The 24,772-nt window shown below is 42.6% G+C and overlaps 1 protein-coding gene across 1 annotated transcript; it reads left to right on the top strand.

Annotated features, from left to right (window-relative positions):
• The first annotated feature begins 13,442 nt into the window (after positions 1-13,442).
• Positions 13,443-23,219, top strand: CDC23 (cell division cycle 23). Its single transcript, XM_054217708.1, has 16 exons — positions 13,443-13,745; positions 13,824-13,896; positions 14,625-14,762; positions 15,025-15,067; positions 15,422-15,527; positions 15,624-15,756; positions 16,998-17,175; positions 17,269-17,366; positions 17,600-17,681; positions 18,250-18,403; positions 18,556-18,675; positions 19,019-19,094; positions 19,416-19,477; positions 20,323-20,401; positions 20,499-20,618; positions 21,488-23,219. The coding sequence occupies exons 1-16, from the start codon at positions 13,636-13,638 to the stop codon at positions 21,656-21,658; spliced, it is 1,743 nt and encodes a 580-aa protein (XP_054073683.1). The 5' UTR covers positions 13,443-13,635; the 3' UTR covers positions 21,659-23,219.
• The last annotated feature ends 1,553 nt before the right edge of the window (positions 23,220-24,772 follow it).

The raw sequence follows: 24,772 nt of genomic DNA, 5'->3' as shown, positions 1-24,772 counted from the left end.
ACATGGGAAACAACTTGCTCCCTAAACAAAGGAACCAATGAAAGCTGCTTTCACAGCTCTATTGTCATCTTTGAAGTAACAGTGTATATACATATGTTGTGGGGGGTGTGTGTGTGTATATATATACACACACACACATATATACAATAAGCCTGTATTCCTACCAATATCCCCATCAGGCCAGAACTGGAAAATGCTGTGAACCCCCTGAGGATTCTGCATGTGCTGACCATTAAGTGACATACGCACGTGCTGACTCAGGCTGAGCTTTGCCAGAGTTTTACCCCTCAGCACTGATTCTCATCTCTCCTCATAGGCACCAGCTTCAGAAGTGCACAGACACAGAAACCATGAAACAGTTATTAGCTGCGAAGTTTGGCTGAACAGCCACCACCTGAACACTGGAAATGCAATCACACATACCTCTGCTTCTTAGGAGATGGTTCAACCCCACAAACAACACAGAAAAACAAGAGGCTCAATCAGTATTCAAAGAAAAAACTCAACATTTCTTACACACAGTGAGAGAAACCAGGTTCCTGCAGTGCCTATCACCGAGTATGAAGCTCCCACAGAGGTAAAAACATGACAGAATCCTGACTTCACATGATCTTTACTAGTTAGACTCACAACCTTCTCCTGAAGCAAATGTGTACACACATACATGGCAACAGCACACATAAAACACAGCTGCTTGTGCTGAACTTCTGTAAACTAGCAGCTTTAACTTATTAAGTGCTGCAAAAACAGTTTTGCACTAAAAACATGCATTTTATTTTTCAGATGCTGAAATCAAGATTTCCCAATCTGAGAACTGGCAGTTTGTATATTTGGCAATGTGGTTTCACAAACAGATTACCCCTTCCAATCCAGCAATGTTTCTGGCTTGATTTAGTCATTTACTTCACGGTTGCTTCAAGACCTAAGACATACAAAATGACTCATTTATCTTCAGGTCTTCATACCCCACCTTCATCTAAATTTGCACCTTTCTTAGCAGCCCCAAATGAGTCAAAGGAGGAAATAATCCATTGAGAAGGATTAGAAAAGCGTACAGTCAGTGGACCAGCTCTGGCCAGGCGCAGCAGAAACACACCCTGCATATGTAGGCAGCAATGGAGACAGCAGAAAGACAAATTTGCTTTACAAGATATTTAAAAGAAAAGCCAATCCTTTAGACGATCTATTTTGCACAGATTGAGCTAATCTGGACAAAATCTAACATAAAAGGAGGACACATTTCATAACACAAACAAGCAGACAGCTTCAAGCAGGGGGCTCTTGTTCAGCCTAATGCAGATGTCAGTTAATTAGAGTAGAAGGTTATATCATTAGCAGCCAAATCGATATAAAAGGAATTAAGAGCTTGGACAGCAAGCTCCCCTGCTTTCCAGCACAGCACCCGGGGCTGTATTTAGCTAAAATTCAATACACATTAGCGGACAATCAATGTAGTCTTGTACGGGGATGTCTTCTTGAAATACTTTAATTGGACTCTCTAGTGTTATCAGTGCTAAACAAGATGTCAGATTAACGTAGAAGCCTTCCCAAATGGCACTGGCAGCCCACAGTCTGGAAAAGCCACATTTACTTCTATTAAAACCTCACTGGCTTTCCAACATGTATTAATATTACTATTTTCACAGTTATCTTAAGAAAGAGTGACTGAAAAGCATCTTTACATACAGATGCTCCATCCTGTAAAACTCAGCCATCTCCATACCGGCAACAGCAGATCCTCCCCGTTTTGCAATTTCAGCCCCAGGCTTCATTAATCAAGAACCTGTCGGTCACACTAGACTGACAGTTTTTACCCTGAATTTATAACCTCTGCGGAGAATACAAATCGATATTGAAATCGGCAAGGGTAAAATACTCCATCGACGACTCTCGTAACTGGTATGAAATTTGACACAGCAATATTATACGTAGCAGCATACGCTTTTTGTGACAAAAAATTAAAACACTTTCCATTCAGTATATTCCCTATTTAAAACTGTAATACTGCCCTGTCACCTAACCAGGAAGTTGTTTTTACTGTATTGAACTTTACCTTTGTTTTAAAGGTAGCACGCAGCAACCACCTTACAAATTTCCTGCTCAACAGAGTGGATGCTACAAAACAAAACATTTCAGAGGAAAGATTTGGCTTTATCTAATAAGATAAGAAATGAGTAGATCTATGAGAGGAGAGTACTAAAAGAAACAAGGGTCACGCTGACATCACACAGATGTGTACAACCTAGGGCTTTGAGATCTCAAACAGAATAGAAGCAAACAATAACTAAATCTAAAATGCCAGAGAATATGTAGTTTAAATATTTTGACAGATATTTACATTCCATAGCCGGCTAGGAATGGGCAATGCTGCAGCTAGTGCTGACTGGCACTAAAACCTGACAAGAGTGGTTACAGCATCCGCACCCTGCTAAGCCAAACCAGTATCTGCAAGGCAGAAAACAGCAGTAACACGGCATTTCCGTTATTGCTGTTAGACGGGCAAACACGATAGCACAGAACATTATAGCAGACTGAGAAACGCCATTATCAGAGATATATCAGAATGCAAAAACCAGACTTAAAAGCCAACTCAGGAGTTGTAACTACACATAAGAAATACTAAGCGCATTCAAAGCGGAAGTGCCCAACGTCCCTGTCAGCTTCTGATCACCCCAGAAGCAGAGATTCCTTCAGAAAGAAGACAGTCTCGATAGGTAGAACGGCTTTGACGGTATGGCTTCTACAGACCAATTCTAAAAGTTCTGGGGGAGACAGAGACATGAACCCAGTTCTGGTGTCCTGTCCCCCCTCTGTCGGTGACACTGCGCAGCTCAGAGCGCGGCGCCTTGTCTCAGTGATTTGGATACTGCGCCTCTGGCTGAAAGAGGTTCCAGAGGGGCAGGTGACCTACACACTACCCTGTTGTCAAAATCAGTGATCAAAACACCTTCTGATGCTCTAGAACTGAGTAATAATCTGTCTAACGTACTAAATGAAAAGAGTGACTTCATGGTCAAAAAAAAAGCAGAAAGGTTTCATGAGGGAAGCCCACATACTGGAGAACGGAAAATGTGAAGGGTCATGCAAGGTTCTGGAGAGACTATATTAATTACTATGTAATGTAAAACAGAAAGAATGGTTTTCTATTGGACTTTTTGAAGTCAATGTACAGAAATGCATCTCTTTAAATACGCAAAATGTTCCTAAAGTAAAGGATCAGCAGAGCTCACTGCACAGTGGACTGTCAAGAGAAGGAGATTTTAGTTGGAAAGCAATTACAGCCTAGTCTAGGAAGAAAACTGACATTCACTCGCTGCACAGCACCTTATTGCTGTGTAAACTTGAAGGTATTGCTCAATTAACCCCCAGCTACTATTGTTTTTAAAAAATTATGACCCTGACAAATGCATTGCAAAGATCAGCTTCCCCTTTTGCACCTTGTGTAGAATACAAAGCGCATAATTGCCCAACAACATAAATCTGCAGCACTGTACATCTCCAGCAGCACATTCACCCGAGTCGCCTCCACCAAAAAAAAAACCCCAAATCTCAGGGGGAGGGGGAAGAAAACAAAGAATGACAAGTGTTTCTAGGGAACCACAGAAGTATTCTAACAGACAACATACTATGACACAACGGTATATTAAGGAAGTGTTATGCCTATCAAGCACTGGTTATCAATTCACGAAACACACACTGACACAAGGAATCGGATTATAACGCATGGCTCCACTACTGACTTTTGTAGTATTTGTCAAACATGCTTTTTAAATAACAGCACCCCAAACTCTTCACATGGGCCACCAGAATTTATTGCTTTTGGATGTACAGTCCAAAAACCAACTCAGCATAATAAAAATTCTGAAGGTTATCCCAATGTAACCTGTGTAGCTTTCAAACTTTGTACAGCACTGTCCTGGAAAAACATGAATCCATTATTTCTCCCCAGTAATAAATCATCTAAGCCATGTTGTACTTTCTATAATGGAAGAGCTACACACTCTATCGTCCATTACCTTCCAGTTTAATTAAATGTTCCTTGAATAAATCTTGTGCTTACACTCCTGCGACATGCTACCAGCGCTGACTTCTCCATTTATAGACTGACTGGATTCAGTCCAATCATCCCTGCTTATTGTACCCGTCACTCACAGAGAACTCCAGACTCTTAGAATCAGTCCTCTTTGGGTCCTTCTTTGCTAGTTATTAATTTGATATGTCTGTAGAACTGAATTAATTATACAAGATAGGTACCAACAGACCTCTTTTAGCTTGCTTTATTTAGAGTGGCCAAGAGGTTGAAGGAGGACAGGACACCAACATTCCTTGAAGTGAGACTATTAGGAAAAATTCAATTTACTAAGCAGAAATACATGCACTTGGTTTAGTTTCAGTTTTCAATTAGGCAGAAAGCATTGGTTCAGGGAGCATGAAAAGCCTCCTCTTTGCCTTTGAACACAGAATCTTCTTACTTACCTACCCTGACAGCGCAATAGCAGTGTGGGAAGATGACTTCAGACAAGTTAAAGCAATTTTAAAACATGAGTATCCTTAAAATGGCTACATGTTTTTAGTCCGCTGAAACACCATGGTGATTTAAGCTAACCTGTTTTAGTTAGAACAGATGGGAGGAGAATGTATGTTCAACTGCCATCCTTCAGCAGGTGAAGGGATATATTCCAGAGGAGATGCAGTAATATTTAAATCACTATTAACTTAATCATTAACAGTCATCTGACCAAACGCCACTATGCAACCTGGGAAGAGAAGGTATCAAGTGCCATAAAAGTTCTTCCAGATCATGTCAGCACCTAATAAAACAGAATGAGAATAAGCAGTAAATCACATACCACTGGCAATAAAGGTACATAATGTGTTATTTTCCTTTCCTGAACCAAGACTCTTACCAGGAATTTTTATAATGTTATATTTCAATATGCACTCCATGATGATCAGGAATCATCCTAACTTTTCATGATAAGAACAACAAAGTAATCATTGAAAACATCCCTACAAAATCCCTTATATTGCATCTCTATTATATTAACCTAGTGGGATTTGTGGGGTTTTTATATTTATTGCACTTAAGAGGGAGAAGTGCCATATTCTGTATATATGTTTAAAACTTTAACAACCTGGGCATCTAGACGAAATTCACAAAATTCTCTCAGAAACAGTTTAAAAGCATAGATTACAGAAATTATTAAATTAAGTATTTCAATGACGCAAGCTAACACTCAACATACCAGCGGTGGAGTTAAACCACCAGTTAAACTGAGGGTCCTTAACACCCCAATTTCTGTCGACCTGTGGAAAATTAACTGGAAACAGTCTATGCCGTTGTAGTCACTACTGGGTTTCTTGGACTTTCTAATCCATCATAATGCAGCTAGCACCAGACAATTCAGATGTACTAAATTTTGTTTCAGAACGGCATCACTCTCAATTAAAGAAAATAAACTCAATTATGTGCAGAACGTACTTTAGTAACATTTAACTTCATTTTCCTCAGGATGTCTAATATGATACACTGATACATCAAGGAAATAAATTTTATATTTGTGTCAGATCCAGTGACAGCAGAAACCACTTTTGCAGCAATTCATCAACATGGTAGAAGTCTACATGTGCACTACTTTATCTTCCATCTGAATCAGTATAGCTCAGTTAACAAGCTAGGAATTTTAATCCAATTAGCACAGGTAATAAAAGCCCTGTAATCTAGTGTTGTTGTTTACTTGGATATTGCCAATGTCCTCAGAAATTCTTCACTTGAGCAAGGCTTATGAATCATTGAGTTCCAAAAGAACTGGTGAAATCTGAGAAGTCATCACAACTATACCGGAAAGTTAATTAAAATTCATTTTATCACCACCACAGTAGAACCTAACCTGCTAAAGAACATTTTTAATTTCATTCTACCACAAGGCATACGAAGCAGAAAGAAAATGACTTTCTTAATACAAGCACCAATACCTGCTGGCGGCCCCGGGGCTGGAAAGCTGCTCTGGGGTCCTGCTGGGCACCAAGCTCGACGAGCCAAGAGCGAGCCCTTGACAGAAGGCCAAGGGCATCCTGGGCTGCACGAGGAAGAGCCTTGTCAGCAGGTCAAGGGAAGCACTCCATGATGCTACAAGCATTCTGATTTTGAGATGTGCTGAGCAACCACAAGTCCCTCTTAGAAGCAGGAGGAGCTCTGGGTGCCGGTCATTTATGTATTTTGGAAGGTCAAAATTACTACTCCAATTTGTATAAAATGCTGCTGCCTTAAAACATAGCAATGGATTCCTGATCACCATAAAATATCCTCCTCTTTTCTCAAACAGTAAGGATAGTGAAAAAGGGGAAAAAATGCCTAGACAGACAAAATATAAATAAGGATTTGTAGAAAGAACTTTTGAAGTTTCCTGACATTAGAAATCTGCACTGCTCAGTAACAAAGCTCTGATGCATAAGGAAACTACCAGCAGCTTTGACCGCTATTTTACTATGCTCAGTTCCTAGAGGGAGGGGAGAAAAAACACATTGTCTATCAATAGCTTCTGCTTCCAGCACAAACTTTCACCAGTAACGAAAGGGGCAGTTCTGCCTTACCACATTCACTTCCCTCACTCTTATGTTTACTCCAGTGGCCCCATAAAAAAAACAGAAATGGATTTTCAGCCCAATTAGTTATTTCCTTACCACCTATGTAGGCAGTCATTAGCATGAAAACAAGGATGGAAGGTACAGGACCAGCCTTTTCAGCTCACAGCACTGACACCCGTCAGACAGCGGTGCCAGGGGAACCGCAGAATCTCAGTACCCACCGGTCACAGATCCCTACTGCCCACCTACCAGGTGGAGACCACCACGCAACGTACCACCTCCAGTCTCTCTTCTCCTCAATGATTTGTAGGGTGCACATCAGTGTACCAAATGCAGGCCAATCGAACTAATCTCGTTCTTACAATTCAGCCTAACCATAATTTTTGAAGACTGGTTAAAACAATTGTCTGGGTCTCTTGAAAAGGGAGCACATCTATTCTCCGTTAAGTCAGAACTGCAGTTAGCAACAACCTGAAGGGTCCTGAATAACAGAATCCTTAAGAACCTGCATGGTTCTTTACAGTTTCACTGTGATATCTAGGGGTCTTAGGGGACGATATGCTAAGCAAACGCTGTATGCTGATTTCCTCAGAGCATTTGGGCTAGTTATGCATGCATAGCTGATACTGCATTCAAGCTCATCTGAAGCTCCAATTAAATAAAATCTCTTCAAAACAGAAAATATATGGCATGAGTCAATGGATTTCTCAGATACAGAGAAGTGATTCAGGCACAGTAAACACTTTTGCTGCATGACTCCAGGGTCCTCGGAGGCATTTTATGTCACTTCATCTCAATTAACCTCCCAAGAAAGCAATTCAGATCTGAGCAAGAGAGAGGGAAAAAGACATTACTGACAACACACAAAAGCCTACTCTGATGTCATAATGCTGTATTACTTGAGTCATAGGCAGATTTCCTGGAATTCAGTTTTGAAGCCGGAAGGCAGATGATAAACCGTATAGAGAGAAGAACAGCCACCTGCTGTGAACCAGAGGAGAAATTCTTTCAGATGCCGATGAAGTTGTTATTACGGCTGAAAGTTAAAGCTTTCCGAATGGCACCTTAACACATCATTCAGCTTTGAAATGTTCCCCGTCTCAATTTCGCACATACTGCGAATGAAGAATACAATACTTATAACTCTCTCAGAGTAGCTTCTGGGTCACAAGATGGTTTTCTATCGCCTTACTTCCACACTACAGCCACATTAAATCCGTTGGCTATCACAACCCTAGGTTCTCCTCTTGGACACAAAGTTAATCCCTATACCACAAAACACAGATGCACAAGCAAGGTATGAAAGGTTGCTGCCTTGCTACGCACGCTGTAATTTTGTGGGCAAGGACTACGTGCTTTCCAGGACTATCTGCACTGTACCTGTCATTTAAATTCTGATGAAAGAGAGTAAACAACTGTTGCAGTGAATGATATTATTCTATCATGTCTGTAATGAAGACACGTCTGTTTTCAATCAGGGCAGTTATAAACCTCCCCTGCAGTGTATTCCATCACCGTTTGTCGCCTAAGGGCAAAGGGTAGATAGCACTGCATCAAACAGCCGGGAGAAGAGATCATATTCTGTGCTCCATCACTCATGTTAACACACGCTCTGGACATCAGACATTTTCGATTGTACTGGTCAGCGCTGACTGCGGACTATAACGCAACTTTGTCACATCAAATATCCTGCAGTCAATTCCCCATTATTAATAAATGGCTCCCTGTTTTTGTTATCCAGCATATATAATTTACAACATTAACAACTGGTATATACCTGAAGAAATAACGGGCAGGAAAAAATATCACAAATTAAAGATGGGAAAATTGTATTAAAAACCACCCCTTCCATTCTGCCCAAAGATTGCAGACCCTAACATCCCATTTTTCAGTGCATTTCAAGTGTCATTTCACAGCACAGAGTGTCTATTTTTGTTCCAACACGGTCACTGTCCACACTAACACACGTCACCAGGAAGCTTCGTTCTGCCTTTTTCCCCTAACATTCTTAATTTCACGTCACTTGTCAGATCTCCAGTTTATACTAAAAAATTCTTCCTCCTCCTGTGGGTTTGCATTCTTTTCATGTTTATTCAGTGTTCCCACTTTGTCCACTCACAGATCTGTCTCGGACTTGAATCGTACCATTTCTGCCGTCTCACAAGGGAATCACACGAGGATGATGCAGTTTAATCAGTTCACTGAACAAGCTGTTTAGAATACATCCTACAAGGTCAGACCAAACAAACTCTTTCTGAGCTCTGCTCAAAACAGTTACAAAAATATGGCAAGTACCTACCAAGTTCTTTTATTTTTTTTTTTTGGCAGAGAAAGAATCTTCTCAAAAAATGTGCTGTTGTCACACTAAGACGTTCTGAGGTATAATTTTTCAAAAGGCAGAAATTATTCAAGGATTTTCCATTGGCGTTAGTGGCAGTCTTTGAAATGGCATCACCTGGTAACCCATGTCCCGGTCTTGAAGAATGTGAAACATCTGGACTGCTACAGGGACAGAATATTTATATAACGTATATACATATGCATATATAGCAAAGTTTTTAGTTCTAAAGAAGTTACCTCCAAATTTCACTTGAAATAGTACAACTCACGTATCCAAACCCCAATTCTAGGATAGACAGTTTAAAAGGATTCATACTACTTTTATTTTTTACCCAAAGGTCACTTCAAGAGGTCTAACATAGCGTACACATAAAGTGCAGACAGAAATACAACTCTTGTTTCTGGAAGTAAGGGCACTATTAGAAAGAAGAAATACAAAGGATATTAGTAAGAAAAGCTAGTGTCCATGGGATTAGAAGTTTGACAAGAATCCCCCTAAACAAATAAAAGTAATTCCACACTCAGGAGCTCAAAAAATGCATCAGAGTTGATACAAATTTCTGGGTAACCTTTTTCACTTCTGACAGGCAATCTCCTGTCTTTTGAAACTATCCACAGTTTGTGAGAATCTATTCTTCAGTCTTCATGTAAATCAAGTATAAATGATTTCCTTCACATCTTAGGGTCACATGGTTTCCAAGCTCTAACCTTAATGATGTCCTGGCAAAACGTACAACAAGCAAAAGCATTAACTGTGCTAAACAGAGACAACAACCAACAGTAGAAAAGAAATTCTTAGAACATCAAATTTCTCAGTGTAAAATTATACAAGAACCTGTACTCATAGCTGATTTTTAAACAAGCTGAAAAACACAGTTTGATAGCATCATAATAGAGAAGTTGAATTCAGATAATGCAGAAGTCTGGCTTTTCTCCAACTGTCAACAGATGAAATTCCCTGTATTGGCAAGACACTTAATGTGGCAAAGGCCACTTACATTGGATTTCACTGAGCATCAGCTGTACGTTTGGAGATTCTAACTTTAGAAAAAAAATAATCCTTTTAAAGTAACTATCTACACAACCACTTGTATAATGGACATAATCCCCTCCCGACACTGACCTTCACTGGTTTTGTGACCACATTTCTGTGAGGGACTGGACCCAGTCTCAGCCAGGTACCTGTGCAATGCGACACTGAATTAGCTCCTGCTCTTCCAACAGCACCCAATGAGCACAGCTAAGTTAATCTGCGTCTCCCTAAAATATTATTAGTTTTCATGCCCAGAGGATTTAATTAGTCCCCTGCTCTAAAAGCCAGTCCTGGGTGTCACTTAAAAGACGCATCTATTACACAATGGAATGACAGGAAGAATTATGGGTTCTCATTATGAAGCAAGTCTTGAGCAATTGAATTATTGAACTCTAGCCATCACTAAGCACCCCTTCATCCTTTTCTTGCTGCTTCAAGCAAGAGCCCGAAGCGCCACCTTCTGCTGAATAGCTGGAACCACAGATAACAACTTCAGCAGCTGGGGAACTCCTGCAGCGATCGCCATACACACACGCAACCCCATCTGGTTGGGTACCAAAAAATAAACATGTTTTCTGACCAAACAGCTCAGTATGTCATACCTGAAGAGCAATCATATGAACAGGTAGGGCATAGCTGCCCACGTGGCACATATCGGGAACCTGACATAAAGGATATTTTGCCCAGGTTTCAGCAAGCATCCAAGTTAAGTGGCACTTTGTGCATTTTTGCAGAAGGTTCCATTCTCACAGAGCACCTCCAGCATATTGTCACAGTTTCCAGCCAGGAAAACAGCATGCAATACTCAGTGGGTCCAAAACTGAAGATAATCATATTTTGATAAAATTACTTCACAGATCTTACACACACACACAAAATAATAAAATTTAAAAAAAAAAATCACTCATTGGATTCTTTTAAAAACTTAACACCCTTAAATTAAAGCAAGGTAATTATCAAACAAATAACAAATACAAAATTTAGGAGTACAGAACAGCCCACTAACAGCTGCCCCCCAGATATGGAAAACACAAAAGAGGCTGTAAGGACAACAAAAATTTATCTTCAGGAAAAAAAATTCCGAGTCTCTTTTCAACCATGTTTTGGGGCAGGGCAAGGAGAGAGGGAATGACAAACAAGTTGGGCATTTTGTGTTCACTAGACTCATCTTTGTAGTAACACAAAAAACAAATGAGTTTTTATTTGCATCTTGGATATACAGGCTGGCAGGGTAATAGAAGTATTTTCTGTCAAAGCTACAACCGAATTGACACCACATTTGGCTAAAATTAAGAGATGTAAAAGACATGTAATATTAAAATCAGACTTCAAACAATCGACTAATTTGCTTTGTCTATTTGAAAGACCAAGACTATAAATAACCCATCGTTTCCCACTTAATCAATAAACTGGGCTATTCCTATTCCTGTCAACCTTTGTAGAACAACCTGTACATTGCTGTACAGGCACTTTAGAGAAGCTTCCCAGTGCGTTGAGTTCTCGGAAGGAGTTTGGGGGATTTCCCCATAATGATGCATTTTAGGCACTTCCTTGCTGACATGCAAGTGCTGGAGGTGACCTCATTTAAGCCCCACTTTATTGTGATCCCTTCCTGTCCTATCATCCCACGCACCCTGCTCAGTGGTCCCACCACATCACCCCATGTGCTTTGCTCGTCTCGATAACCTTGACTTCAGCAAAGGCTGCTCCAGAACAAATGGTTCCAGATCAACATAGTCACAACCTAGCAATTGCCATAGCAACCACCAGCTAAGAGCCGGTGGTAGCCTTAGAATCTAAACTGCATTCAGAAATAGTGACATTCAGTGGCTCACAAAAAAAAAAATATAATTACATCTTTCATTATGATAATAATGAATCAAGTATGGTGACATCATGCTAATCAATTACAGCCCTTTCATTATCAGGTGAACTTGCAGCCAATTCAAACACTAGGTCCTCCGATTCAAGTCACTTCTGTAATAAAAGAAGTGATTATGAAGGACACTTCCATGATAGGGAGAATATACTGCCCTTACCATCAGAGAAAAGAAGTCTAACCTGCAAATGACATACAAAATAATTTTTCACAGTATTCTTTCTTGATTTCTCTTTTAAAAGAGAGAGAGGGTTAAAGCTGACATTCTGATACTGAAATAAGCACAAAAGCTCATTATTACCTTTCTGGAAAAGCTTAAGAAGTTATGAAGCAACTTTTGGTTTTTTTGTGGATCCCAAAACAAGTGCTTACATTTCTGTAGTGTTAAAACCAAACACCATAAAACAGATGCAGAGTTAAATTACATTCTAGTGTACTTCAAGTGAAGTTCCCAGAACATCACAGAAAAAATGCAAAAGTAAAATAAGCAGAGGCTGGAATGAAGAAAAAAAAATACTGGGTTGAAAGAACAGGCTTGAAAGACCAGTATTGTAATGTTTTTAAATGATGATTTTTAGCACAGGAAGTAGCAGTATGTAAGTGAAAATTTTCTTGTGATAAAATGTTAGGCAGTGTTATCAATACAAAGGCAAATTGAAATACCCCATTAAGAAACAATCAGATGGCCTTGAAGACTAGAACCTGAGGGCAAGGTAGCATGGACGCTATTTCTGCTGTCACCTCGGAACTACTCAGCTAGAAACAAGAAAGAATGACATCACTTGATCTCAGAATGATTATGATCCTTCAGTATTACTGGGCCCATGTCCCCAGCTTTCATCCAAGAGCAGGCACTGCCAGTGTAAGCTCAAACCAGCTAAATTTTAATTACATAAAGGAGAGGGAAAATAAATGAAACGCTAAGCTAGCAGTAAATATGATTTTCAGTTGCTGCTAACTGGGGGAAAGCCCTCCAAAAGGCGTCCTTCTGGTACTAAACCTTTCTCACATTTCTCTGAAAGGCCTTTCTTCGAGATTTCCCTAGTCTTTGTTTCTCCTCACTCTGTGGCCTCAAAAAAACATTAGTAGACATCTGTTAAAGAGAATTATCCACCTTAGTGGAAAGGTGCAAAGCCCAAACAGTTACCAGCATTCAAACAGCATGCAAAAAGCAGGTGCAAACCACCATAGAATGAAAAAAGGCAAAGCTCAGAAAAGGGGGAGGGGAGGCCGGCACGAGACACACAGTCCCGCACCTCAGGAAGCGAAGGCGCATTTAGAACCCTAAATTTAGCCTTTCCCAAAGCACCCTGTTTTGTTGCAGTTCCCCCCACCCCCCCGCTCCCGAAGGGGACGCTCCCCGGCGCGGGGGGAGCAGCGGCACCGGCAGCGGCCGCTCGGCGGGCTGGGCCGCGGGCCCGCTCTCCGCTCTTGAGTCCGCAGCACACTCGTGCGGCGCGGCGCGGCGCGGCCCGCGGGGCCCGGCAGGACAAGCAGGCCTCAGCCCCGGGGGAGGCCGCGCCCTGCGCTGCGGGCGGCACGAGGCGGCGGCGAGACCGGGCGGCCCGTGCGTGACCAGGAGGAGGCGCCCCCCGAGCCGAGCCCCGGAGTCGCGTCCGGGGCGGGCGCTGCGCGCGCATCGCCGGAGAACCGGCCAATCAGACGCCGCGCCTGCTGCGCGCCTCCTTTGATTGGGAGCTCGCGGCCGGAGCCCGCCCAAGGAGAAGGCCGCGTCTAGGGGCGGGGGGCGCGCAGTGTGCGGGGCCGCCATTGGCCGGGTGGTGGGGCCGGCGGCATGGCGGCGGCGGGGAGCGGTGACTTCTCGGACCTGCGGGAGATCAAGAAGCAGCTGCTGAGCGTGGCGGAGCGGAGCCGCGAGCGCGGGCTGCAGCACAGCGGGAAGTGGTGAGCGCTGCGGGGGGCCCTGCCCTACCCGGCGGGCGCTCACCCCCCATCGCTGCTGACGGGCCTCTCTCCCCGCAGGGCCTCCGAACTGGCCTTCGCCCTAGACCCGCTGCCGCTGAGCGAGCTGCCGCCTCCCCCGGCGCTCACCGAGGTACGGCCGGGGGGCGGCCTGGGCGCGGCGTGGGGCGGGCTGGGCCGCAGCTGTCCCGCCGGTGCGGGGGGGGCTCGGAGGGGCAGCGCGGCGGGTCTTGCTGCGGGGCGGCCTTTAGTCCTGGCTGCAACCACTGAGCAAAGAACATGATCGCCATCGTCTTAAAATCAGGCGTAGGAGGCTTCTCTGGGCGCCGATCGCCCCATAACGCTGCGAAGTTCCCTTCCGTTCCGTGCTGAAAGGGGCAGACGGAGCTTCCCCAGATCAAATCATTCCATTTCACAGGTCGCTGTGCCCTAAAGCAGACGCTCTATAAGCAAAATTTGAAATCATGCTCATTCATCTTTACAAAGGCCAAAATTATCTTGTGCCGTTAAACTTGTGCTCCTTAGGACGCAAGAGAAACAAGTTATATTTCCATCCTCCCCTCTGTAGGTGTACGGTAGGACTTGTCGGTATATGCCTGTTTTCTGGAATCTCACTGTTTATTTTAAATGTTTCCGACTAGTCAGGACTCATTATTTGAGAACTAGGAATGCATTGCCCAAACTGCAACATCACACGAGGGAATGGAGAGCCTTTTCTGATTGTACTCAAACCATCTTTGAGGATGAATAGATTATGTTTTTAGCTTTTGGAACAATTTCATTGCTATGTTTCTAACTAGGTGATTTTCCTAAAGCATGTCAGACCTTCTGAGGTACTAAAACTCTTCTGTGTCCCGGCAGGAGGATGCTCGTGATCTGGATGCCTACACGTTAGCCAAGTCGTACTTCGATCTAAAGGAATATGACAGGGCTGCCTATTTCCTGCGGGGCTGCAAGAGTCAGAAGGCTTACTTCTTGTATATGTACTCCAGATACCTGGTAAGGTAGAAGGCGAAGTCACTTTTCACCACTGAACCCCTCTGCTTCTTGCCCCTCCCTGGCACATCTTATTTTTTGACTATTTTGTTCCAAATGACTACCTAGAAGTCCAAATTATATGTCTGTGGGGAAAGGAGATAGGGGTGTTCTTTTTAGTAATGTGATGTGTGTGAAAACTCACTTTGCATGCTGCTGGTAGCATTGCAGCAAACATAAGGAATATGCTGCTGTAACGTAATCTTGGTTTTCCTGTTTTCCACAGTCGGGGGAAAAGAAGAAGGATGATGAGACAGTGGATAGTTTGGGTAAGTCTCTGGTGTCAATAAACACAAGACAGTGTAATGAAACTTCCAGTAATGCTTCTTCATGTAAATCGTCTTGGGTTTATGGCTTCCCCCTCAGTTTTTGAGTAGTAGCATGCTGTAACATGATTTCTTTCATTCTCTCTCAATTCATTGGCCTAATACAGGTTACAGGTTTTCATCTGTTAGTTCTTCTGTTAAAGCAGATAATCAGACTAAGTGATTTTCTTTCGAAAAGAGGAAAATAATCACAGGCTGGTAAGCCTTCAGGTCATGTCAGTGATGATTCTGAACGTTGCAATTGCTGTGGTAAGACTCTTGAGTGAAAGCTAGCTGTATGACTTTCTCTTCGTGCAGGACCTCTGGAAAAAGGACAGGTGAAAAATGAAGCTCTACGAGAACTGAGAGTTGAGCTCAGCAAGAAACACAAGGCACGGGAACTGGATGGATTTGGCCTTTATCTGTAAGTGTCTGCATATATTTCTAATATATTAATCTGTATTTGTGTGGATATGCAGAGCTTTATGTTTCTGATGACCTTGCTAACTTTTCTTTACAGATATGGTGTCGTGCTGCGGAAGCTGGACCTGGTGAAAGAAGCAATAGATGTGTTCGTTGAAGCTGCTCATGTCTTACCTTTGCACTGGGGAGCCTGGCTGGAACTTTGCAACTTGATTACGGATAAAGAGATGGTAAAACTTGGGAGATATCAAAATGTGGTAACAAATTCCAGATTCAGTAACCAGTGGTTCAGTTGCCACAAGACGGACGTCACCCACTGCTTTATTCTGTGAGATTCTATCAGGCAAGGCAATCCAAGATTGTAAATTATGTTATTAAAGCCTCTTTTTCTTCAATTGCTTGCCATGCTGTAGCTTGAGAATCTTTATACAGGCAGGGCTAATTTTTTATTATTCACCCACAAAGTGCTTTAAGAAATGTCTAATTCACATATTCTGAAGTAGCTGTCAGCAGAGTTATTGCCTTGTCACGTGAAGGAGGTCCTCCTAAAATACTTCTCTTTTTTTTTCTTTCCCCCTTAATCTGGTTCTAGTTCCACAGTTACTGAGCACTTTTGGTGGCCTGAAATGATATGGAGTCACTGCTTTTAAAACCAAAACACTAATGTAGGTGTTCCCTCTGTCAAATACAAAGCTGTACATATGAGGTCAACTGTATCAAGGAACTGAACGTAGACATAAACCAAAATGGATCGTTTTCCTTTACGCATGAGATTTTATGAGACCACTCCTGGAATTCTTCAGTCAACGCTGGCTGGTGGAATATTTAAAGAAGTAGAGGTGGCACAGAAGAGAGCCTTCCTGATTTGTGGAAAAAGGGGAATGTATTTTTGATGAGATATTTGGAGTCTGTTCACTTAGCTCATCAAAAATAGCGATATGATATTGATGTTCAAACATAGGAAGAAAGTACAGTCTTTTGAAGGACTTCTGAATTTAATGGAGGAATAAGGCCAGTGGCTGAAGGAGAAGCCAGGTGCTGTCAGGTCTGAAGACAATAATGTCTTTGCCAATTGACCAAATTGGCTTCATTTCTTCTGCAATTCCGGCAGTTGTTTCAGTGGCCAGTCTGGCCCAAACCACAACAACTGGGAGTGACTAAATAGATCTATGTGGTCCGTATTGTACTGCTGTGTAGACAGGATGTCTTAGTGTGCCTTTCCCATTTCAATATTCTCAGCTTACAGGCATTATTTAGTCTCTCCTGTGGAAGAACTTCATATTAATTCTTGGTCCTAATACTGCTCTTTTGTAGCTGGTGTTATGGTTTAAGAAAGCGATTGCAGGAAAGCCTCCTACCTCAAGACCATCCACTAAATCATGGGAGGGAAGATAATGGATTCTTTGCCACAGGTGGCTCTTAGAATACTACTGATTGTCATCTCTTCCTCCTCTTCTTTGGTTCTTGCCAGTTGAAGTTCCTGTCCTTGCCAGACACATGGATGAAAGAGTTCTTTCTTGCACACATTTATACAGAGCTGCAGCTGATAGAGGAGGCTCTGCAGAAGTATCAGAGTCTCATTGATGCAGGATTTTCCAAAAGCACTTACATCATCTCTCAGATTGCAGTTGCCTACCATAATATCCGAGGTCAGTGACACTTACTAACTAGTAGGAATGAGCCTCTTAATGTAAACTTGGCATTTATGGTTCTTGTTCTCCCATCTGCTGTTCTTTCTTCAGATATTGACAAAGCTTTATCCATCTTCAATGAGCTAAGGAAACAAGATCCTTACAGGATAGAAAACATGGACACTTTCTCAAACTTGCTATATGTAAGGGTAAGCACTCTTTCTGTTGCTCGTCCATAATGATGGTATTTATCAGAGGTATGTTAAACCCTGGCAAAGCAGCTGGTGCTGTCTGGCCTCCCTGAAGATAGGCTTTCATCGTCCACTTTCTGCTTTGCAACTCCATGAAATAGATGCAATGTATGCATTGCTAACCGCCTCAGCTTTCTTTGAAACTGTAAGGTTCTCCTTTTCTCATCACTTTCGTTTCTTTGTTTCACTAGAGCATGAAGCCTGAGTTGAGCTACCTGGCTCACAATCTGTGTGAGATAGACAAGTATCGTGTTGAGACCTGCTGTGTAATTGGTGAGAGCCAGCTCTTTTACATGTTCTTATTGTGCTGTCTGCAGGCTGTGTGAGGAAATCTTGGAAACAGTTGTGAAAATGATCAGCCAGCAAGGCTACCAAAACCACTTGGTGAATGTAGATTCAGGCAGCCTGAAAAGCAGACCAAATTCCAGAGTACCCTTTTCCCTCATATCTCTCTGAAGGAGCTGCTGTAATACTATTGGTGCAGAAAGGAGTTGAAGAAACCATTATGAAGGCCCATGTAGCTGAGAATCCCTTTATAGTCTTGAAACTCCAATGGAAATAATTGCTTGTCAGAATCTGGAAATTAATTTGTTAGACATTACATAAGTTTTAAGGCTAAGGGGATGGGATCTTAATTGATTGGTACAACTGGAAAGGGATTGACCAGAACAGTGGAGAACAGACTGCTGTTAGGTCTCTAGAGGTTTGAATCAGATCTGCCTTTAATAGACTCTTTATGATTTAAGTTAGGAGCTAGTAGATGATGCCTCTTCCGTCTGTTTTCTACTTCTCTGCTGTTTTTTTTTTTTAATTTATTTAAATATTGTGACTTCTGCTTTAGGGAATTATTATAGCTTGCGTTCCCAGCATGAAAAAGCAGCACTCTATTTCCAGAGGGCCTTGAAATTGAATCCTCGTTATCTGGGAGCCTGGACACTCATGGGACATGAGTATATGGAAATGAAGAACACATCTGCAGCTATCCAGGCTTACAGGTATCACTCATGTACTGCAGAAAATGGTGTTTGAGTCTGCGTGCATAAGGATTAAAGTAGTATCTTCTATTTTTTGTTAGTCTTTTGCTGAACTCAGTCTTGATTTTGACCCTGACTGCTTTCTGACTAGTTCTTCTCCTTTTCTTTGACAGACATGCAATAGAGGTGAACAAAAGGGACTACAGAGCATGGTATGGCTTGGGGCAAACCTATGAAATCCTCAAAATGCCATTTTACTGTCTCTATTACTACCGACGGGCCCACCAGCTCAGGTAGAGTTGAGAATGGAGTCATGTTTCTTGGTGTTCACTCTGATGCAGCTGGTACTAGCTAAGGCATTCACATGCAGGAACTAAGAGAGAGGAACATCAATGCTATGTGTTTTGTGCAGTCTCACGATTCCAAATCCTTTTAGTTGTATTGGTTAACTGTTAAAAGGCTTTGTCAGTTAAATGCTGAGGAATGCCGGTCAGGAGTATCAGTGATGTTTTATGTAAGAGAGGATGACTGGCACTGACAGATGTAGATTTTTTTATTCCACACCCCCCCTCCCCCCCGCTGCCTGAGATCAGCTGGTTGTCCATTAAACTACATTTAGGAATTGCTCTTTTACAGACCAAATGATTCTCGTATGCTGGTTGCTCTAGGAGAATGCTATGAGAAACTCAATCAGTTGGTGGAAGCTAAAAAGGTAAGTGAGAACTGATGTGTGGAGTAAGACATTAGATGTCTCCCAGGACACTTGGTGGAGTCACAGCAAAATTGTGTACCCGGTGCTACCAGAAATGCACCTGGTGTGTTCTTAGAAGCTTATTGAAACCATTTCTGTGGCGGTTACAATTAGGGAGGTTCTGCAGTGTAACCAGAGCAGCTGATAAATAAGAGCCGTCTACAGACATTACGTGCCCCTTTGCTGGAAAGCCATGTTGTTTTCTGTTTCTAACTTGCTTGCATGAGTCATGAGCTGGAGTCGTTTTTGTGGTGTGCTTGACTGACTTTCCTTCCTTGACAGTGCTATTGGAGAGCTTATGCTGTGGGAGATGTGGAGAAGATGGCACTGGTGAAACTCGCAAAGTGAGTATGTGTTACCACTGAACGGCCAATACTGTGTTAAATGTGGAATTGTTGTTAGGTAGCATTACTTCTGGAGCTGTGTAATAACTGATATCTTTAGGTCTGTAGTGACTGCAAATTCTGGTGTCGGGCTTTAGCTTTAAGTTTCCCTTAGGATAACTAGAGGGAATCGTAGCATAATGTGGGTTGCAAGGGACCTCTGAATCCTGAGGTGATTTGAGCAGGCAGCGCTAGCAATTGTATTTGTTGTACTGAAACTTAAAGCAATCCATGATGGTAGATGATGTACAAAATTGTAGATTGACTGATTATTTTTTTTTTTTTTTTATTATTTTACTTTAACTTCCCCAGTATATGGTTGCGACATTGGGAAAGGGTCTAATGTGAAATAAACTCTGACATCAACACTAATTTTTGGTGGGGATAAAGTAATATAAAGTGGAAAAAGTGAAAGGGAAGGAAAAAGGCAAGTGAAAGGTGAAGCTGCTGTACAAAAACTGTTGGGACGTAGCAGGGAAAAAAGGAGGACTGGAGGAAACAGCCAGTAAATAAGATGGCAAAGGTCTATTAGAAGCTTTAAAATGTAACAGAATAAGCACAAGTCCCTGTTTTGGTTGTCACTGCTAGTAGCTAGTATCTGACTTGCTCCCTTCCTGGTAATGTACGTGTTCTCACGCCGAATCATTTCTTTCCATGAGGGGCAGTACACGGTGCATGTCTTACTAATTCTGAAGGAAGAGACCTGGCTTTAGTCCAGGTCAGGTTGAGTAGGTACTTTTTCACAGACCAAGAAGGTCTTCGACAGTGTGGTCTTGTTCCAGTGACCCGTTTTTCTCCTTTTCTAGGCTGCACGAACAGCTGAATGAATCTGAACAGGCAGCTCAGTGCTATATCAAATACATCCAGGATATCTATTCCTGCGGGGTAAGACAATATCTTGGAAATAAAAGGAGAAGTAAACATGGTGTAGAACTGCCTTGGAAGGCGCTCAAAGATGATGGTTTTTACCCCCTCACTGTAGGAGCTGGTGGAGCATGTGGAGGTCAGCACTGCCTTCCGCTACCTGGCCCAATACTACTTCAAGTGTAAGCTCTGGGATGAAGCCTCAGCATGTGCTCAGAAGTGCTGTGCATTCAATGATGTGAGTAGTTATGCAATCTGCAGTGTTTCTTTCTTAGGGGATCTCTGACCTTGATCTTGGCTCCCCTCCGAATAGAAGGAATCCTTTGTAGAAGGAATGAGGGCTGTCTGCCATGCAGGTCACATCCTGAGTGGTGGTGGTGTATACCTGATCACTAATGCTGCTTGTGATTGACTGAAATCATGGAATATAAATGGTAAAATTTAACCATGTCACATTGGTGTTCTCTAAATTAAAGAATATGAGGCTCCATATGGCAGTTTTGAGACTGCTGCAAATCTTGGTGGAGAGGAGGTGGTTAAATGGTCACAGATTCCCACACACTGTGTAGTGATGGTATTCACATAACTTCTTTTTTTCCTCATCCTCTGCATGTAGACAGTGCAGAGGATATAATAGTACCTGGGTTTTGTATGTGAGTCCATATTCTGAGATGTTCTGTATCTGTAAGTGGGCAATTACAGATTTTTAACTTCATCCTGGAGGCAGACACTAGCCACCAGTGCAGGGTGTTGGGCCTATCCTTAAATCTGTCTGGAACTCTGGAGAACCTGAATTCAGCTTATTTGAAGCTTCTCCAGTCTATTTTTTGCTGGAATATTTAGACAGCTTCAGTGGTTAATTAGTAACACTGTGTGAAATACCCAAGTAACATGCAAATCAGGTGAGTAAAAGGAGGAAAGACTTTTAAAAAAAAAAAAAAAAAGTGACAGACCTTAACATTTTTAAGTAGCAAAAGAAACAAGGATGGTTTTATAGCTTGCAGCCTTACAGAATGATAAACTACTGTAACTTTTATACTGCTTACATACTGAATTTGACCCAGAAACCACCCATCCATTGTTTTGTTTTTTACAAATTGTTTTCAGACTAGAGAAGAAGGAAAGGCCCTGCTGCGGCAGATCTTACAGCTTCGCAACCAAGGAGAAACCTCATCCACAGATATTGCTGCTCCCTTTTTCCTCCCTGCATCATTGTCAGCCAACAACACTCCCACACGTCGCGTCTCCCCACTCAATCTGTCTTCTGTAACACCATGAACAATACTTCTAACCTCCACATTGAATGGGACATTGCAGATGGGGCTTGCAACCACTTATTTCTTCCAGTGAAATTTTCACATGCATTGTTGCCTTCACATGAAGGGTCAGAGTTATTAGAGCCCACAGCTGAAGACAGATGTGCCCCAGCAGGCCAAGGCGCAGCCTATGTGAAAGTGCCTACACTGAGACGTGAGAACCTGCTGTACTTCTCACCAAGTCATTCCAGTCAGAGGGCAGATGTATTCCAATATACAGGACTACTCCTAACTGAGGGATGGGGAAGAGCTTGTCTGCTTGATTTAAAATATAGTTGAAGTTTGATTCTGCCTTGTTACCTCTGGTCTTCACTGAACTTCTTTGGATGACCTCTTAGTGGTATCATTGCTGTCTACATTGGAAACTGTTACCTGCCTGGCTACTTAAAGACTTTTGCTTATCTTGAACTACACAGAAGATGTTCCACAAAAGCAGTAGATAGAGGCACTTATATCTAAGTGCCATGTCTATGTTGAAGGACTGAGAAGTGTCAGAAGAATTCCAAGTAGCCACAGGTGGCAGCTGTTTGCCATTCTGTCTGTGGATCTGACAGATACTTTGGCTTTCAGTAGAAAAGCAGGCAGTGGGATAGCACAATTAAAAAACTAATGGTTAAGTTATTGTCCTTGGGCTTCTTTGTGGTGCAGCTTTCATGTGTGCTGTAGCAAATGAAATTGGATGAACTGTGATGGATCATTTTGTTAAGGACTGCCACATCTCGTGGACAGCGTGGTGCAGGGGATTCCTCCCCTGCAGTCCTGCTGCTTTTCTGTGTTCACACATCCAGCCAACAGTAAGGCTAAGTGTGAATTTCAAAGATGCACGCATATGCCCACGTACTGCAGACACAACCAGAAATTAACAGGTTAATGTAAAGAAGAGGACAGCGCCCTTAGATGCACTTGCTTAAAACAGAAACCATAGAAGCGTCCTGATCCTGTTACTATTGCTTAAAGTTTGCTAGAGGAACATATGTACATGCTTTCAGTGACTTAACTCAAGTACATATTCACATTCTCTGGTCTCTCCAGTTTCTGCCCATGACCTTGAGTCTCTTTGATATCCATGTCTGGACCTTGGGTATCTTGTTCACTCTCAACCCTGGACCTAGGCTATCTACAGATTTTGGGTTTTTACCGTTTGCTGGCTAGGCCCAGTTAGGGGTGCTATTGGAACATACGCGTATGTACACAAACACAGTAAGGAGCACAATGATAAAGAAAACAGCCAGCAGTAGCGTTTGTTTAATAAAACTAGAACACACCATGGTGATGAGTGGTAGGTCTCATCCAGACAAAGGTTCCTGACCAGCCGCCCTACTTGCATTCAGTTGATAGCTGCTCTGCCTGCCCCAACATGTCAACACTCTCATTCCTGCCCGTTTTCCCATGCTTGTTCCTCTGGGACCCATCTTCACCCCCCCTTCGGGGGTCTGCGGTCATTCCCCTAGACATCCTATGATACGTTTTATGTGGTCCCACAATCCCCTTCAGGCATCCTAAAATAAATTTGCCCTGGCCTGTGAGAACCTTCCTGATAACCAGCCACAGTGCTATTGGTTACAAAGCTCTTGGTTGAATCTCCAGAGTTTGGGTGGTTCCTGTAATGGCCTATCAACCTGTGTCTTAGAGCGCTAGTGTTGGTTATCTGCTGTTGGGCTTTATGTATCCACATTCATTGTCTTGTCTTTTACATTGAGTAGCTGTTACCCAGATATCAAACATGAGTTTGTTCACAACTTCACAGAGATAATGAAGAATAGAGGTTAACAACATTGCTGACTCGAATTTTCTTGTTCATTGACACTTACTGCCCTTCAGACAGAGACAGTGTTATGTTTGGGCTTCATCTCCCTGGGAGGAATGTGATTTTGTTTGTTTCGAGCAATGACTTGTGAAGAACAACCAACAGTTTGGGATATTGGTTTGACCTGTGACCTCAGACAACTTCAGTCTTGGTGCTATTCAGTTACAAATGGTAACCTTAGTACAACCTGGAGGTCTTTTAAAAAGTACTTGAGGTTTGAGTTATGAATTACGAATAACGAACTATGAATACATTCATATGTTATGAATAATCTGCAGTTACAAATAATCTACAGGGGTTCATGCCAAACAAGCTCCAGTTTCCTCAGGGCTATCCAATAGTGGGATCTCCCATTGAGTTTTGTAATTGTCTGAAGATTTCCTTAGGATGAAATAGTCCAAGTTTCAACTGACTGTTTTTAAATGAAGATTGTCCAAACTGTGGTGCTTATAAAGATCCTGCATTAAATCCAGTATCCAGATGGGTGAGAAGGGACTGCAGTGAGCCCAGGCTATGATGGCGACTGCGGTGTAGTGTGCCCTGGCTGTGTCATTCTCTTGTAATACAGTGACTCCTTACGGAAGCACTAGTTGCTTATCACTGGTGTCAATGTTGCAATTAAAATTGCAACAGTAGAGGCAAAAAAATAAATACGCCTTTGTTTCATAGAATCATAGAATTGTTATGGTTGGAAGGGACCTTAAAGATCATCTAGTTCCAACCCCCCTGCCACGGGCAGGGACACCTCCCACTAGACCAGGTTGCTCAGAGCCCCATCCAGCCTGGCCTTAAAAACTTCCAGGGATGGGGCTTCCACCATCTCTCTGGGCAACCTGTTCCAGTGTCTCACCACCCTCATGGTGAAGAACTTCCTACCATCCAGTCTGAATTGACCCATCTCTAGTTTTAATCCATTCCCTCTAGTCCTACCATTACCCGACATCCTAAAAAGTCCCTCACCAGCTTTCTTGTAGGCCCCCTTAAGATACTGGTAGGCCACTATAAGGTCTCCTTGGAGCCTTCTTTTCTCCAGACTGAACAACCCCAACTCTCTCAGTCTATCCTCATAGGAGAGGTGCTCCAGCCCTCTGATCATCCTCGTGGCCCTTCTCTGGACATGTTCCAGCACATCCATATTTTTCTTGTAGTAGGGGCTCCAGAATTGGACACAATACTCCAGGTGGGGTCTCACAAGAGTGGAGTAGAGGGGGAGAATCACCTTCCTTGACCTGCTGGCCACGCTTCTCCTGATGCAGCCCAGGATACGAT

The sequence above is a fragment of the Rissa tridactyla genome, chromosome 11 (genome assembly GCF_028500815.1).
Source record: "Rissa tridactyla isolate bRisTri1 chromosome 11, bRisTri1.patW.cur.20221130, whole genome shotgun sequence".
NCBI classification, from domain to species: domain Eukaryota; kingdom Metazoa; phylum Chordata; class Aves; order Charadriiformes; family Laridae; genus Rissa; species Rissa tridactyla.
The sequence above is the reverse complement of the archived record's forward strand: the minus strand, read 5'-3'. Positions and strand labels throughout refer to the sequence as shown.

Bases quoted from the DNA above. Each gene is read 5' to 3' on its own strand.
- CDC23 (XM_054217708.1), top strand. From the start codon at position 13,636: ATGGCGGCGGCGGGGAGCGGTGACTTCTCGGACCTGCGGGAGATCAAG. The intron at 18,676-19,018 runs GTAGAGTTGAGA...GCTCTTTTACAG, and splicing joins CGACGGGCCCACCAGCTCAG to ACCAAATGATTCTCGTATGC. The intron at 20,402-20,498 runs GTAAGACAATAT...CCCTCACTGTAG, and splicing joins AGGATATCTATTCCTGCGGG to GAGCTGGTGGAGCATGTGGA.